Genomic DNA, 13,692 nt, shown 5'->3' with positions numbered 1-13,692 from the left:
TTCTCTGTGTAGCCCAGCTCCTTGGCCCACTGGCCTTATTTGAGGTGGGACAGAGCAGAGAGGTTAGAAACATGGCTTAGTAGACAGAGCGCCCTGGATGTGGAGTCTACTGATGTTCTGAAGCCCTGGTTCAGCTGGTGTCTTTGGGCCACTGTTTTTCTGTCACTTGTTTGGGGATAATCATACCTTTCCTCTCCCCTTCATAATTGCCGTGAGGATTGAGAGATAAGTATGAAGGAAAGTAAGAAGAGCTGAGTAACAGCTTGTTATGTATGTCATCTTCTTAGGTATCCACGGAAGAAGTTCTGGGTTGGGAAACCCATTGCTCGAGTGGTTAAAAAAAAGACCGGAGAATTCTCAGATAAACTCCTCTCTCTGCAACGAGGCCTGAGGGAATTCCAGGGTAAGGGTTGGGGAGCGCACAAAGGGTGGGAGTCAGAGCAGGGCTACCTCGTAGAAAGAGCGCACCCGGCTCCTTTCCATCACCTTGTCGAGCCTCACTCTTCTGAGGGCCTCTTGTCTTAGACATGGATCCCTCTCAGGAAATTGATACTGCCCGAGCAAGAAATGGGCTCATAAATTTTCGGGACTTGAGTCATTGCTGTCCTTTTTTCTCCCCAGGGAAGCTGCTGAGAGACTTGGAATATAAGACAGGTGAGTGTCTAGAGGGTGTTTCCCAGATGTACATCAAATATAGAAAACTCCGCCTGCAGAGATTCTGACTGCTCAGTTTTCCCCCAGGTAGCCCCTTTTGCAACAGGAAGAATTTCCCAGCTGCACAATAGAAGCCCCCCTCCCTCTTTGCACTTTCTAATCAGCCTACTCTTTAGTCTGCAGTAGAGGCCTCTGCTTGCTAGTCTGATCCTTCTCTGCCCTGTGTTTGCTTTTCTTTTTCCTATCCTCACAGGTCCTACCACCAGTCCTTTTCCTGTGGCTAAGCTTTCTCTCATCTTCCTGGCTGCATGGCTCCTATATTCAGAGCAAACAGCAGGGGCAACCTAAGACCAGAGGCCATATCCACCACAGGCCCCACTATTGTGCTCCCTCTCAGCCCTGCAGTTAGGTTGTACACTGCATACCAACCACCAAGGAGCGCCATCCACATAGACCAAGATGTGGATGGTGCCCCTTGGATTGTGAAGACTGGTGGTCTCCTCCTGGCCCAATTTCACACTTGGCTTTTGTGAGAACCATTGAGGAGGTCGGCCTATCTGGGAGCAAACGAGGCCCTGAGAGCTTCATCTAGTTCACAGGATAAAATCCCATAACAGAACTGAGTTAGCAGTGGTTAAACCTTAGGTGGTTGTAGCTTCTTTATTAATGTCTGAGCTGTCTGCGAATACCGTCAAATTTTACCTATCAGGTTATTCTAATTATAGAGAATCCTATGAGGATGATGGTGAGGATTATCCCACTCTGTCAGTACCTGTTCAGGGTTTCTTGAACCATCTTACAGAGCAGCCTGGTAGTTTTGAAACTGAAATTGGAACAGTTTACAGAGACCCTGAATGCTTGTGTTACAACAGATGATGCTTTGCAAGAACTTGTGGAACTCAGAGGCCACATCTGTCCCAAATTTCTTCTTTTTTTTTTTTTGAGATGGAGTCTTGCTCTGTCTGCCAGGCTGGAGTGAAGTGGTATGATCTCAGCTCACTGCGAGCCCCGCCTCCCAGGTTCACGCCATTCTCCTGCCTCAGCCTCCTAAGTAGCTGGGACTACAGGTGCCCACCACCATGCCCGGCTAATTTTTGTATTTTTAGTAGAGATGGGGTTTCACCGTGTTAGCCAGGATGGTCTCGATCTCCTGACCTTGTGATCCACCCGCCTCGGCCTTCCAAAGTGCTGGGATTACAGGCGTGAGCCACCGTGCCCAGCCCCAAATTTCTCTTACATGGGAGCTCACCTGTGTAATTACCTGACATCATCTGACAGTTAGCACAGAGAGTAGCACCTTCTGCCAATTTGTACTTCAAAGATGTCAGACTGAATATGACATTAAAGATCAAGCTGCAAAAGGGGATGAAGTTACTCCAAAACAATTTCATGCATTTGTACCCTTTCTGGGAGAGCTTTATCATAACCTGGAGATCGGAGGAACAAATGGACAGGTTACAAGGGCAGATATTCTTCAGGTTGGTCTTCAGGAGTTGCCGAATGCCCGAATGCCCTCTTTTCTAATCCCATGGATGACAGCTTAATTTGTGCAATAAAATTGCTGAAGTTGACAGGGTCAGTTTTGGAAGATGCTTGGAAGGAAAAGGAAGGACTGATATGGAAGAAATTATTCAGGAAATTGAAAATGTCGTTATAGATGCAAGCTGTGGCAGAGACATGAAACAGATGCTCTTGAAGCTTGTAGAACTCCAGTGCAGTAATTGGGGTAGAGTCCATGCAACTTCATCATACAGAAATACAACAGCCAAAAAAGATCCCAATTACTATGTGAATGAACCAACATTTTATAGTGTTCACTCACATAGTAATTGTGTTTCATAGTGTTCCTTTCACTGCAGCTGATCTGGATTACCAAGAAGCATATCAAGAGTTACTTGAAAAAGAGGACTTTTTTTCTGGATTATGAAGAAAATGGAACAGATTTTTCAGGGGCTGGTGATCCACACTTGGATGATATTAATGATGAGTTGGACCCAGAGATCCAGAGATAGAGGAAGCTTATGAAAAGTTTTGTTTGGAATCAGAGCGTAAGCGAGAACAGTCAAGTTAAATTTCAGTATATCATGTTTATAAAGCAGTTTAGTTATGGTGATTTAGCAGAATACAAAGCCAGAAAATGTGTCACACTTATACCAAATTAAGGATGTTGAGTTATATTACTAATATATGCAACTTTAATTTTGTTTAACACTATATGCCAAAGTAAATTTTATTCCCTCTGACTTAAAAAACAAAACAAAACAGTGATGCTGTTTTTTTTTTTTTTCCCCGTTGTCCCCACAGTGAGCGTCACCCTGGACCCACAGTCGGCCAGTGGGTACCTGCAGCTGTCAGAGGACTGGAAGTGCGTGACCTACACCAGCCTGTACAAGAGTGCCTACCTGCACCCCCAGCAGTTTGACTGTGAGCCTGGGGTGCTGGGCAGCAAGGGCTTCACCTGGGGCAAGGTCTACTGGGAAGTGGAAGTGGAGAGGGAGGGCTGGTCTGAGGATGAAGAAGAGGGAGATGAGGAGGAAGAGGGAGAAGAGGAGGAGGAGGAAGAGGAGGCCGGCTATGGGGATGGATACGACGACTGGGAAACGGATGAAGATGAGGAATCGTTGGGCGATGAAGAGGAAGAAGAGGAGGAGGAAGAGGAGGAAGTTCTGGAAAGCTGCATGGTGGGGGTGGCTAGAGACTCTATGAAGAGGAAGGGAGACCTCTCCCTGCGGCCAGAGGATGGCGTGTGGGCGCTGCGCCTCTCCTCCTCCGGCATCTGGGCCAACACCAGCCCCGAGGCTGAGCTTTTCCCAGCACTGCGGCCCCGGAGAGTGGGCATCGCCCTGGATTATGAAGGGGGCACCGTGACTTTCACCAATGCAGAGTCACAGGAACTCATCTACACCTTCACTGCCACCTTCACCCGGCGCCTGGTCCCCTTCCTGTGGCTCAAGTGGCCAGGAACACGCCTCCTGCTAAGACCCTGAGCCCTGACATCTGCCCCCGGCCCCAACCCTCAGATGCTTCACTTCTTTGGAATTCCAGGACTCTCAATGGGGGGACGGGATGCCTGGCCTAAGCACCTGGAGCAGGGGACCCCATATCCACTGGCAGCCACCTCCCCATTGCTGTGGCCCCCTAAAATCTCACTCAGTGCTATTGCTCCATCTACTGCCCTAATGGGGATCTTTTCCCACCTCCTGCTGGTTTCCCAAGGGAACTTCTGGCCCTGGAGTCCATGAGGGCTCCTTTCCTTTTTGACCACGACCTTGGCCCCAGCTCTGCACTCTCTGTGGAATAAGGGCCTGATGCAGCATTTTCTTGCCCAGTGTGGCAAGACCTCAGAAAAACCAGTCAATTACGCCTAAGATCATTTTGCTGTCCTTAAACCCCCCCAGGTTCCTTCTTGCACAAATCCACTCTGCTGCCCACCTTCCCTGGCATTTTAAACAGACCTACCCCACCCCAACTCAGAGTTAAGCATACATGGCAATGCTGAAAATAAACAATGAAAATCCACTGAGGCTTCCCAGGCCATTTAAGGCCTGGAGTACCAGTGCATATCATCTCATGGGGTCTAGAGTGGAGTCCAGGCTTCTCTGAAACCAGGGCTGAGCATATTTCCATAGCCAAGGAGGTGGGACTCCCTGGAGCTATCTGTGGTCTTAGGGAAGGATCCAGACATACACGGCTTTGGGGTACAAGCTGTGATCACTGATCAATAAATTATCTCTGGATTGGTCCTTGTGAGGGGAGTTTTTAAGAATCCAGAACATCTTGCTCTTGATCAGCACATCCAAAAACACCAAGACAAACATCCGGTGGAGCAGAACCTCTCCTGCCTCGGGAGTGCTGACCGGGTTCCCCAGCAGGGTGTTAAGCCTCTGTCTCTAGTCCTACCAGTATCCAGGTTCCACTTTCCTAGGAGAGAGTGGAGATGGGAAGACAGGGAAAGGAAGGCAGCAGGAGGCCACAAGCCCACCAGGTCTTCATGTCAAGAGAGGGAGTAACATGTCTTCTCATTGCCCACCGACCCAACCTCTGTCCAGGTGCCCCTCATCATCACAGTTTAACACAAGCTCCCCTGCTCCAGCCAAATTGATCTCCCAGTCTTGTCCTTACCCATTCCAAGTGCTCTGCCAGCCCCTGTTCATCCAAGTTTTAAGTGCTCCACCCTGTTCTAAGAGACTGTTCCAACGGCTCTGGGCCTCAGTGGTCTCTTGACCACCATTGTCTCAGAGCTGCCCACTTTGTGTGTGTCACATGCTGCCTGAGTCACATGTACATCTTATTTCTGCCTCTAGTTTTGTAAGCTCCTGGAGGGCGGATAACATCTTATACTACTCTTGTATTCTCATGGCACCTAGTGCAGTGCTGGGCACAGAGTAGGTGCTCAATAAAGACTTGTTGAATGAACAGCCTGGAGTTCTGTATTTGTAGGTCTATATCTATATTATATCTCAAATGCCACCAGACCTCAGTCTGGCTACAGAGAAATTCCATTGATAGCAGTAGCCGAAGGTTTTCCTTCTGTGCCTTCTGTAACAGTGTAACTTTGCTTTCTGTTCTCTGCACACATGCTGTCATTTCTGGAAGTCCCTCAAAAAGAGCCTACTGCGGAACACAGACAAGTTGTCACGTGGCTCCACCTTGTTATTCCTCCTGCAGTGGTGTCCTTGAGCTGAGGTCCAGCGTTTTGGAGCAAGTGGTGACTCTCCCTGAGAAGGGAGACCTCCAGTATAGCACACCCAAAAATTCTTCCTTGGAAAATAAGCACTGCCTCAGAGGAAATAGAATGTGCAGAGATTCAGCCTTGCATCCTAACACAGTCAACTGTTTTTCTTGTCCTTTCTGATTTTTTTTTTTTTTTTTTTTTTGAGATGGAGTCTCACTCTGTCTCCCAGTTTGGAGTGCAGTGGCGCCATCTTGGCTCACTGCAAGCTCTGCCTCCCAGGTTCATGCCATTCTCCTGCCTCAGCCTCCCGAGTAGCTGGAACTACAGGCGCCCGCCATCACGCCCGGCTAATTTTTTTGTATTTTTAGTAGAGACGGGGTTTCACCATGTTAGCCAGGTTGGTCTTGATCTCCTGACCTCATGATCCACCCACCTCGGCCTCCCAAAGTGCTGGGATTACAGGCGTGAGCCATCGCGCCCAGCAGTCCTTTCTGATTTTTTAAATTGCCATCTTAAAGATGGAAAAGGGAGGATTATACGAAACTACCTGTAAAATTACGCTAGTGGCAAAGAGCATATTTCCTCTGTTCTCTAAGTTGTGGGCTCATGTAAATTTTCCCTTTTTATTTTTTATATTCATAGTTTTTCGTTTTGTATAACTCTACTTGCACATATGGTAAACTTTCTACAGTGCTTCTTACAAATAGGAACATTTCCCTGCCCCATTCCTCCCTCCAAAGACCCAGTTCATACCTTTCAGCAAACTATTTTGTGTTTGCCTTAATTTTTTCTAAATAACTCGTGTTTGGGGCCTTATCCTCTCATTTCCCACTGTGGAGCAGGAAGATGCAGCCCTCTACTCTCTCTCTCCTTTATCACACACACAGACATTCTCTTCCATCCATCACCATCCCTTCAGTGTGGTACTAACTGGTTAAACAAGTATTCAGTGTGCTTGTTATTACATCTGTGTAAAAGCTATTCACACCTGAGCTGTGCATGTGGCCACGATCATTTTTCCTTCCTGCAGAACCATTTGTCTTCCTGGAGTTCCTTTTCCCTTTTTGCATCATTTCCTATGTCTTTATTACTTATTGGACTCCAAATTCCTTTACTGGTTGTCAAAATCTCCAGGTCCTCTTTCACCAGGTGCTCTTACCAGTTTTGTCTTGATGCATCTCTGAAGCCTCCTGGCCTTGAATCTGGAATAGCTGCTTCCTCACCTGTGCGTGGCTTCCTGGATATTCCTTCACCATCATACTGGGGGTCCTGGATTGCTTCTATTTCTTTATCCTGTGTTTTCTCTCTTAATTTACTTCATTTTGGTGGAACATTTTCTAGGAGTTTTCTGAGAAATGGTGCATGGAAGTTGAATTTTTAAAATCTCGAATATCTGGAAATATCTTTATCCCACTTTTATACTTAAGTAGGTTCCTTAAGTTTAGGATTCATGGTTGGAAATAATTTTCCTTCAGAATTTCAAAAGCATTGCTCCACTGCCCTCTGGCATCCTTTGTTGTTGAGAATTCTTGTGACACCCTGATTTCTGATCCTTTGTATATGGCCTGTTTTTTGTTTTTGTTTTTTACCGGAAGTTTTGGGTCTTATCTATGTTCTTACTCTTAAAGTTTTCTTCTCCTCCTCCCTTTCCTCCTTTCTCCTCCTTCCGTGGTCCCCCTCCTTTCTTCTTTTAGAGACAGGGTTTCACTCTGTCATCCAGGCTTGAGGGCAGTGGTGCATCATAGCTCACTGTGGCCTCAAAACTCCTGGGCTCCAGTATTCCTCCCACCTGAACTTCCTGAGTAGCTAGGACTACAGGAGCATGCCACCACACCTGGCTAATTTGTTTATTTTTTTGTAGAGACGGGGTCTTCTTATATTGCCCAGGCTGGTCTCAAGTGATGCTCAGCCTCCCAATGCATTGGGATTAGAGGCATGAGACTCCATGCCTTTACTCTTAGATTTCTTGATGTGACTTTGTATGAGCTTTTCCCTCCGTTGTGCTGGTTAAATCAGTGGGCTCTTGCATTCTAGAAACTTATAGCTTTTCAGTTCTGGGAAATTTTATTGAATTATTATTATTATTTTTAGAGATGGAGTCTTGCTCTTTTGTCCAGGCGGGAGTGCAGTGGTGGGGTCATAGCTCACTGCCGCCTTGGAACTCCTGGGCTCAAGTGATCCTCCTGCCTCAGCCTCCTGACTAGCTGGGATTACAGGTGTGAGCCACCACAACTGGCTGAATTTTTATTATTTTAGAGACATGGTCTTACTCTGTCACCTAGGCTCTAGTGATGATGCACTCGTAGCTTACTGTGGCCTTGAACTCCGGGGCTCAAGTGATCCTCCCACCTCAGCCTCCCAAAGTACTGGGATTACAGGCGTGAGCCACTGTGCCCTGCCTGAATTATTTCTTGTTGACTTTTCCTCCTATTTTCTGTATTCTCTCAAATCTGTTATCTCCAGGCTTCATATGTCTCCTGAATTCATTTATTAAGTACCCGTGATGTGCCAGGATGTTTCTAGGTTACAACAGTGATAAGGTTAACAAAGTTCTGCACTCTTGGAGGTTATATTCCAGCAAATGGTGACAGGCAGTATGTTAAAATTGAAAAAAAAAAGTAATTAGCACTATGCAAGGAAGTGAAATAAGTCTGATAGATAGTGACCTAGTATCTATTTTATAATGTGTGATCAGAAGGGAGTTCCCTGAGAAGATGGCATGAGAGCTGAAATCTGAATGGTGAGAGGGAAGGTCTAAGATCACATCAGCTAGAGGGAACAGCAAAGTCCTAAAGCAGGGACAAACTGGGTACAGAAAGAGTGCATTTAGAGTATGGTTATGGGAGAACAGAAAGAGCCATAGATTTTCTCTTTTTTTTAATAGAGATGGAGTCTCACTCTGTTGCGCAGGCTGGAGTGCGGTGGTGTGATCTCGGCTTACTGGCAACCTCCGCTGCCCAGGTTCAAGCGATTCTCTTGCCTCAGCCTCCCAAGTACCTGGGACTACAGGCGCACACCACCATGTCTGGCTAATTTTTTTGTGTTTTTAGAAGAGATGGGGTTTTGCCATATTGACCAGGCTGTTCATGAACTCCTGACCTCAGGTGATCCACCTGTCTTGGCCTCCCAAAGTGCTGGGATTACAGGCATGAGCTTTAAAAAGGAACTTTTTAAAAACTGATGCATCCCAAGTACCCAGAATAATGCCTATCACCTAAGTCTTGACCTGAGGCCGGACTGATGTAGCGCTGCTGTTGCTGCTGCTACTGCTGCCACCTGGCAAAAAAGAGATGGGAGACTGAGCACTCCCATGCACCACCCCCCGGACAAAACCCATCGCCACTGCTACAGGCTGCTGTGAGACCAGGGCTTGAGAAGACTGCACTCCCTGTGGCTACTTGTCCTTGCTCTTCCACCTGAGAGGGGTCCTGCCCTCCCGGTGGCAAACCTGTAGTCATTATTCTGAGAGCTCAACCACCTGGGTCTGCATTCTGCCCCTGGGCCTGGCTGGGGCTGCTGCCGCCAAGCCAAGGCTAAGTTGAGGAGGGAGAGTAGAGACGGGGCACTTCCGCACGTTCCTAGGACAAATCCCATCACTGCTGCTATGGGCTGGTGTGGACAAAGGTGTGAGCAGATGACACTCCCCACAGCTACTTGCTCATTATGCGCCAGCTGAGAGTGGCCCTGCCTTCCCTGGTTGCAGGACTACAGTGCAGCCACCACAGCCAGCCCACACCTGAGCATTCTGCCAGTGGTCTGGGGACCTCCCCATCTCTGTCTATCACAGCTAGCACCTGAATGCATTGCAGGGGGCCCTGAGGACAGGTCTGCTGGCCTGATCCCATCGCCCCAGTACACAAGCACATCATCCAGGGGCCCGGAAATTGCCCAGCCCAATCTACCACCACTGGCATCTGAATCATTCCTGTCAGGATCTGAGGTCAGTCCAACTCAATCTACCAATACCACCACAACTGACACCCACCCACACATGCTACCAGTGGGTCAGGGTACTAGCCTGCCCAACTTGTCACAGCCACCACCAACACCAGCACAGACTGCTTGGGTCCTAGCAGGTTGTTCCACCACTGCTACTGCCATTACCCATTTCACACCAGTTGCCCAGGAGCCTGAGAAGTTGCCCACATGCCTGGCCCACTGCTGCCACTGCTAGCATCTGAGCAAGTCACCTGAAGGCCCAAGAATTGGCCCTCCAAGACCCACTAATACTGTTGTCAGTTTAAGCCACTCTGTGGGCCCAAGCACAGGCTCATTCAACCCACTGCTGCCATCACTAGGGCCTGAAGACTGGCCCACCTAGCATCTTAGTTCCCAGCCAAACTTCACCACAGCCTTCACTAATAAGTGCACCTTAAGTCAATGAGGAAGTCACAGATACCACTGATGTTGTATGCTGCCAAATAAATCATACAGGGATCACACTACTATAGGCACTCAAAATCAAAGCCAAAGCACCCTCCTCAACAAACAACATGTAAAATCTTCAGAAAAAAAAATCCTCCCCTATGAAAGCAATTTCAAAAATGGAAGAAGTGACTGTTGCACTAAATGTGCAGATATCAACGTAAGGACACAGGAAACTAAAGAACAAAGAAATATGACACCAACAAAGGAACACAATACCTCTCCAGCTACAGTTATCAATCAGAAAGAAATTCATGAAATTCTAGATAAAGAATTCAAAGTACTGATTTTAAAGAAACTCAGTAGGCGGGGCACGGTGGCTCATGCCTGTAATCCCAGCACTTTGGAAGGCCGAGGTGGGTAGATCACGAGGTCAGGAGATCGAGACCATCCTGGCTAACACGGTGAAACCCCCTCTCTACTAAAAATACAAAAAATTAGCCGGGTGTGGTGGTGGGTGCCTGTAGTCCCAGCTACTCGGGAGGCTGAGGCAGGAGAATGGCGTGAACCCGGGAGGCGGAGCTTGCAGTGAGCCGAGATCGTGCCACTGCACTGCAGCCTGGGTGACAGAGTGAGACTCCATCTCAAAAAAAAAAAAAAAAAGAAACTCAGTGATATATAAGAGAATTCTGAAAAACAATAGAAAGAAAAAAGATAATAATGTAGGATATGAATGAGGAATTTACTAAAGCAATAGATTGTTTTTTAAAAGAAAAATAGAAAATCTGGATATGAAGAATTTATTAAAGGAAATACAAAATACCTTTGAAAGCTTCAACAATAGAACTAGATTGGGGAGAAGAAAGAGTCTCAGAGCTTGAAGGCAGCTCTTTTGAAATAACCTAGTCAGACAAAAATAAAGAAAAATTAATTTTAAAAAATTCAATTTACTTTGCCTAGATAAAAAAATTAGCAAAGCCTTCATGATATTTGGGACAGCATAAAGCAACTGAATATATGAATTGTTAGTATCCCTGAGGATGACGAAGAAATGAAAGGATTTGAAAATCTATTTAATGAAATAATAGATGAAAACTTTCCAAGCCTAGCAAGGGATTTGGACATGCAGGTATAGGAGGCTCAATGTTTCCCAGGCAGATGCAATGCAAAGGGTCTTCTCCATAGCACGTTATAATTAGACTGTCTAAAGTCAAAATAAAGAGCAAATTCTAAAAATAGCAACAGAATAGTGCCTAGTCACCTAAAAGGAAAACTCATCAGACTAACAGTGGATTTCTCTGCAGAAACCCTACAGGCCAAAAGATAATGGGATGGTATATTCAAAATGATGAAAGAAAATAACTGCCAGCCAAGAATATTAGATCCAGCCAAATTAAAGTATAAAGGAAAGAGAAATAAAGTCTTTCCCAGACAGGCAAATACTGAGGGAATTTGTTACCACTAGATCAGTCCTACAAGAAATGCTCAAGGGAGTCCTAAACCTGGAAGTGATAGGATGACATTTACCATCATAAAAACACACAAAAGTATAAAACTCGCTAGTAAAGCAATCACACAAAGGAAGAAGAGAAAGGACTCAAATGGTGCCTCTACAGAAATCCACCAAACCACAATGACAAACAAGAAGAAAGGAACAAAGAATATATAAAACAATCAGAAAACAACAATATGACAGGAACAAAGTCTCATATATCAATAATAATCTTGAATGTAAATGGAATAAATTCTTTACTTGAAAGATGTAGAATGGCTGGATTTATTTAAAAAGATAATACACCTGTAAGCTGTTTCAAGAAACTCAGTAAAGTTTCTTACCAGTAAAGACAAATATAGACAAAGTAAAGGGATGGAAAAAGATATTCCATACAAATGGAGACAAAAAGTGAGAAGGAGTAGCTATACTTATATCAGATACAACAGACTTTAAGTCAAGAATTGTGGAAAAAAAAAAAGCCAAGAATGTCATTATATAATGATAAAGGGATCAATCCAGCAAGAAGATTCAACAGTTCTAAATATATATACACCAAACACCAGAGCACCCACATTCATAAAGCAAATATTACTAGCTCTAAAGAGAGAGATAGATTGGAATACAATAATAGTGGGGGACTTTAGCACCTCATGCTCAGCATTAGACAGATTATCTAGACAGAAAATCAACAGAGAAACATTGGATTTAAACTGGACTTTAGACCAAATGAACCTAACATTTACGGAACATTCTATTCAACAACTGCAGAATATATATTCTTTTCATCAGAACATGGAAACTTCTCCAACATAGACCATATATTAGGCGATAAAACAAGTCTCAATAAATTTTTAAAAATTAAAATCATATCAAGTATTTTCTCAGACCGCAATAGAATAAAATGAGAAATCAATACCAAGAGGAACTTTGGAAACTATACAAATACACAGACATTAAACCACATGGTCCTGAATGACCATTGGGTCAATGAACAAATTAAGATAGAAGGCCAGGCATGGTGGCTCACACCTGTAATCCCAGCACTTTGGGTGGCTGAGGCGGGTGGATCACCTGAGGTCAGAAGTTCGAGACCAGCCTGGCCAGCATGGTGAAACCCAGTCTCTGTGAAAAATACAAAAAAATTAGCTGGGCATGGTGGCAGGCGCCTGTAATCCCAGCTACTTGGGAGGCTGAGGCAGGAGAACCGCTTGAACTCGGGAGGTGGAGGTTGCAGTTAGCCGAGTTTACACCATTGAACTCCAGCCTGGGAGACAAGAGCAAAACTCCATCTGAAAAAAAAAAAAAAGAAATTAAGATGAAAATTTAAAAAAATCTAAAAACAAATGAAAATGGAAACATAAACAAAACCTGTGGGATTCAGCAAAGGCAGTGCTAAGAGGAAAGTTTACAGCAATAAATGCTTACATTAAAAAAGTAGAAAGATTACAAATTAACAATCCAACAATGTACCTGAAGGAGCTAGAAAAGCAAGAACAAACCAAACCCCAAATTAGCAGAAGAAAAGAAATGATAAAGATCAGAAAAGAAAGTAGAGAGTTAAAGAAATACAAAGGATCAATGAGACGAAAAATTGGTTCTTTGAAAAGATATACAGAATTGATAAGCTACTAGCTAGACTAACCAAGAAGACAGAAGACCCATATGAACAAAATCAGAATTGAAAAAGGAGACATTACAACTGACATCACACAAATATTAAAGATCATCAGAGACTGTTATAAACAACTAGATAAAATTGGAAAATCTAGAGGAAGTGGATAAATTCCTGGAAACACACAACCTACCAAGACTGAATCAGAAAAAAATAGAAAACCTGAGCAGACCAATAATTAATAGCAAGATTGAATCAGTAATTAAAAGTCTCTCAAAGAAGAAAAGCCTAGGACTGGAGGGATTAACAGCTGAATTCTACTAAACATACAAAGAACTAATACCGATCCTCCTGAAACTGTTCAAACAAGTCAAAGAGGAAGGAATTTTCCCTAACTAATTATATGAGGTCAGCATCACCCTAATACCAAAACCAGACAGATACACCACAACACCAACACAAAGAAAATTATAGGTCAATATCCCTAATGAACATAGATACAAAATCATAGATAGATACAGAAATCCTCAACAAAATACTAGCAAACCAAATCCAACAGCACATCGAAAAATACTACATCAAAATCAAGTGGGATTTATAGTAGAGATGCAAAGATGTTTCAATACGAATAAATAAGCATGATACATATTATCAATAGAATGTAGAACAAAAACCATATGATCATCTTAATAGATGCAGAAAAAGCATTTGATAAAATTTAACATTCTTTTAAGATAAAAACATACAACACACTAGGCATAGATGGAACATACCTTAAATTCAAATGAGCCATATGTGACAAACCCATAGCTAACATGCTGAATGAGGAAAAGTGGAAAGCTTTTCCTCTAAGCACTGGAACAAGGCAAGGATGTCTACTCTCAATACTCT

The 13,692-nt window shown here is 44.4% G+C and overlaps 1 protein-coding gene and 1 pseudogene across 7 annotated transcripts in view; both read left to right on the top strand.

Moving 5' to 3' along the window:
• The window catches only part of TRIM26 (tripartite motif containing 26), a 28,748-nt gene extending 23,678 nt beyond the window's left edge, over positions 1 to 5,070 (top strand). For 6 of the 7 annotated variants that reach the window (XM_016954633.4, XM_009450806.5, XM_009450810.4 and 3 more), the window contains 3 exons: positions 288 to 403; positions 622 to 654; positions 2,959 to 5,070. In XM_016954633.4, coding sequence (XP_016810122.1) covers positions 288 to 403; positions 622 to 654; positions 2,959 to 3,641 — 832 coding nt within the window. In that variant the 3' untranslated portion in view covers positions 3,642 to 5,070. The remainder of the gene's footprint in view (positions 1 to 287; positions 404 to 621; positions 655 to 2,958) is intronic. The other variant, NM_001044376.1, reaches the window with a different exon arrangement.
• LOC104006777 (polyadenylate-binding protein-interacting protein 1-like) lies at positions 1,807 to 2,825 on the top strand (annotated as a pseudogene).
• Positions 5,071 to 13,692: the final 8,622 nt, after the last annotated feature.

This window comes from Pan troglodytes, chromosome 5 (assembly GCF_028858775.2).
Source record: "Pan troglodytes isolate AG18354 chromosome 5, NHGRI_mPanTro3-v2.0_pri, whole genome shotgun sequence".
Lineage (NCBI taxonomy): Eukaryota > Metazoa > Chordata > Mammalia > Primates > Hominidae > Pan > Pan troglodytes.
This window is presented reverse-complemented; position numbering and strand designations above follow the sequence as displayed.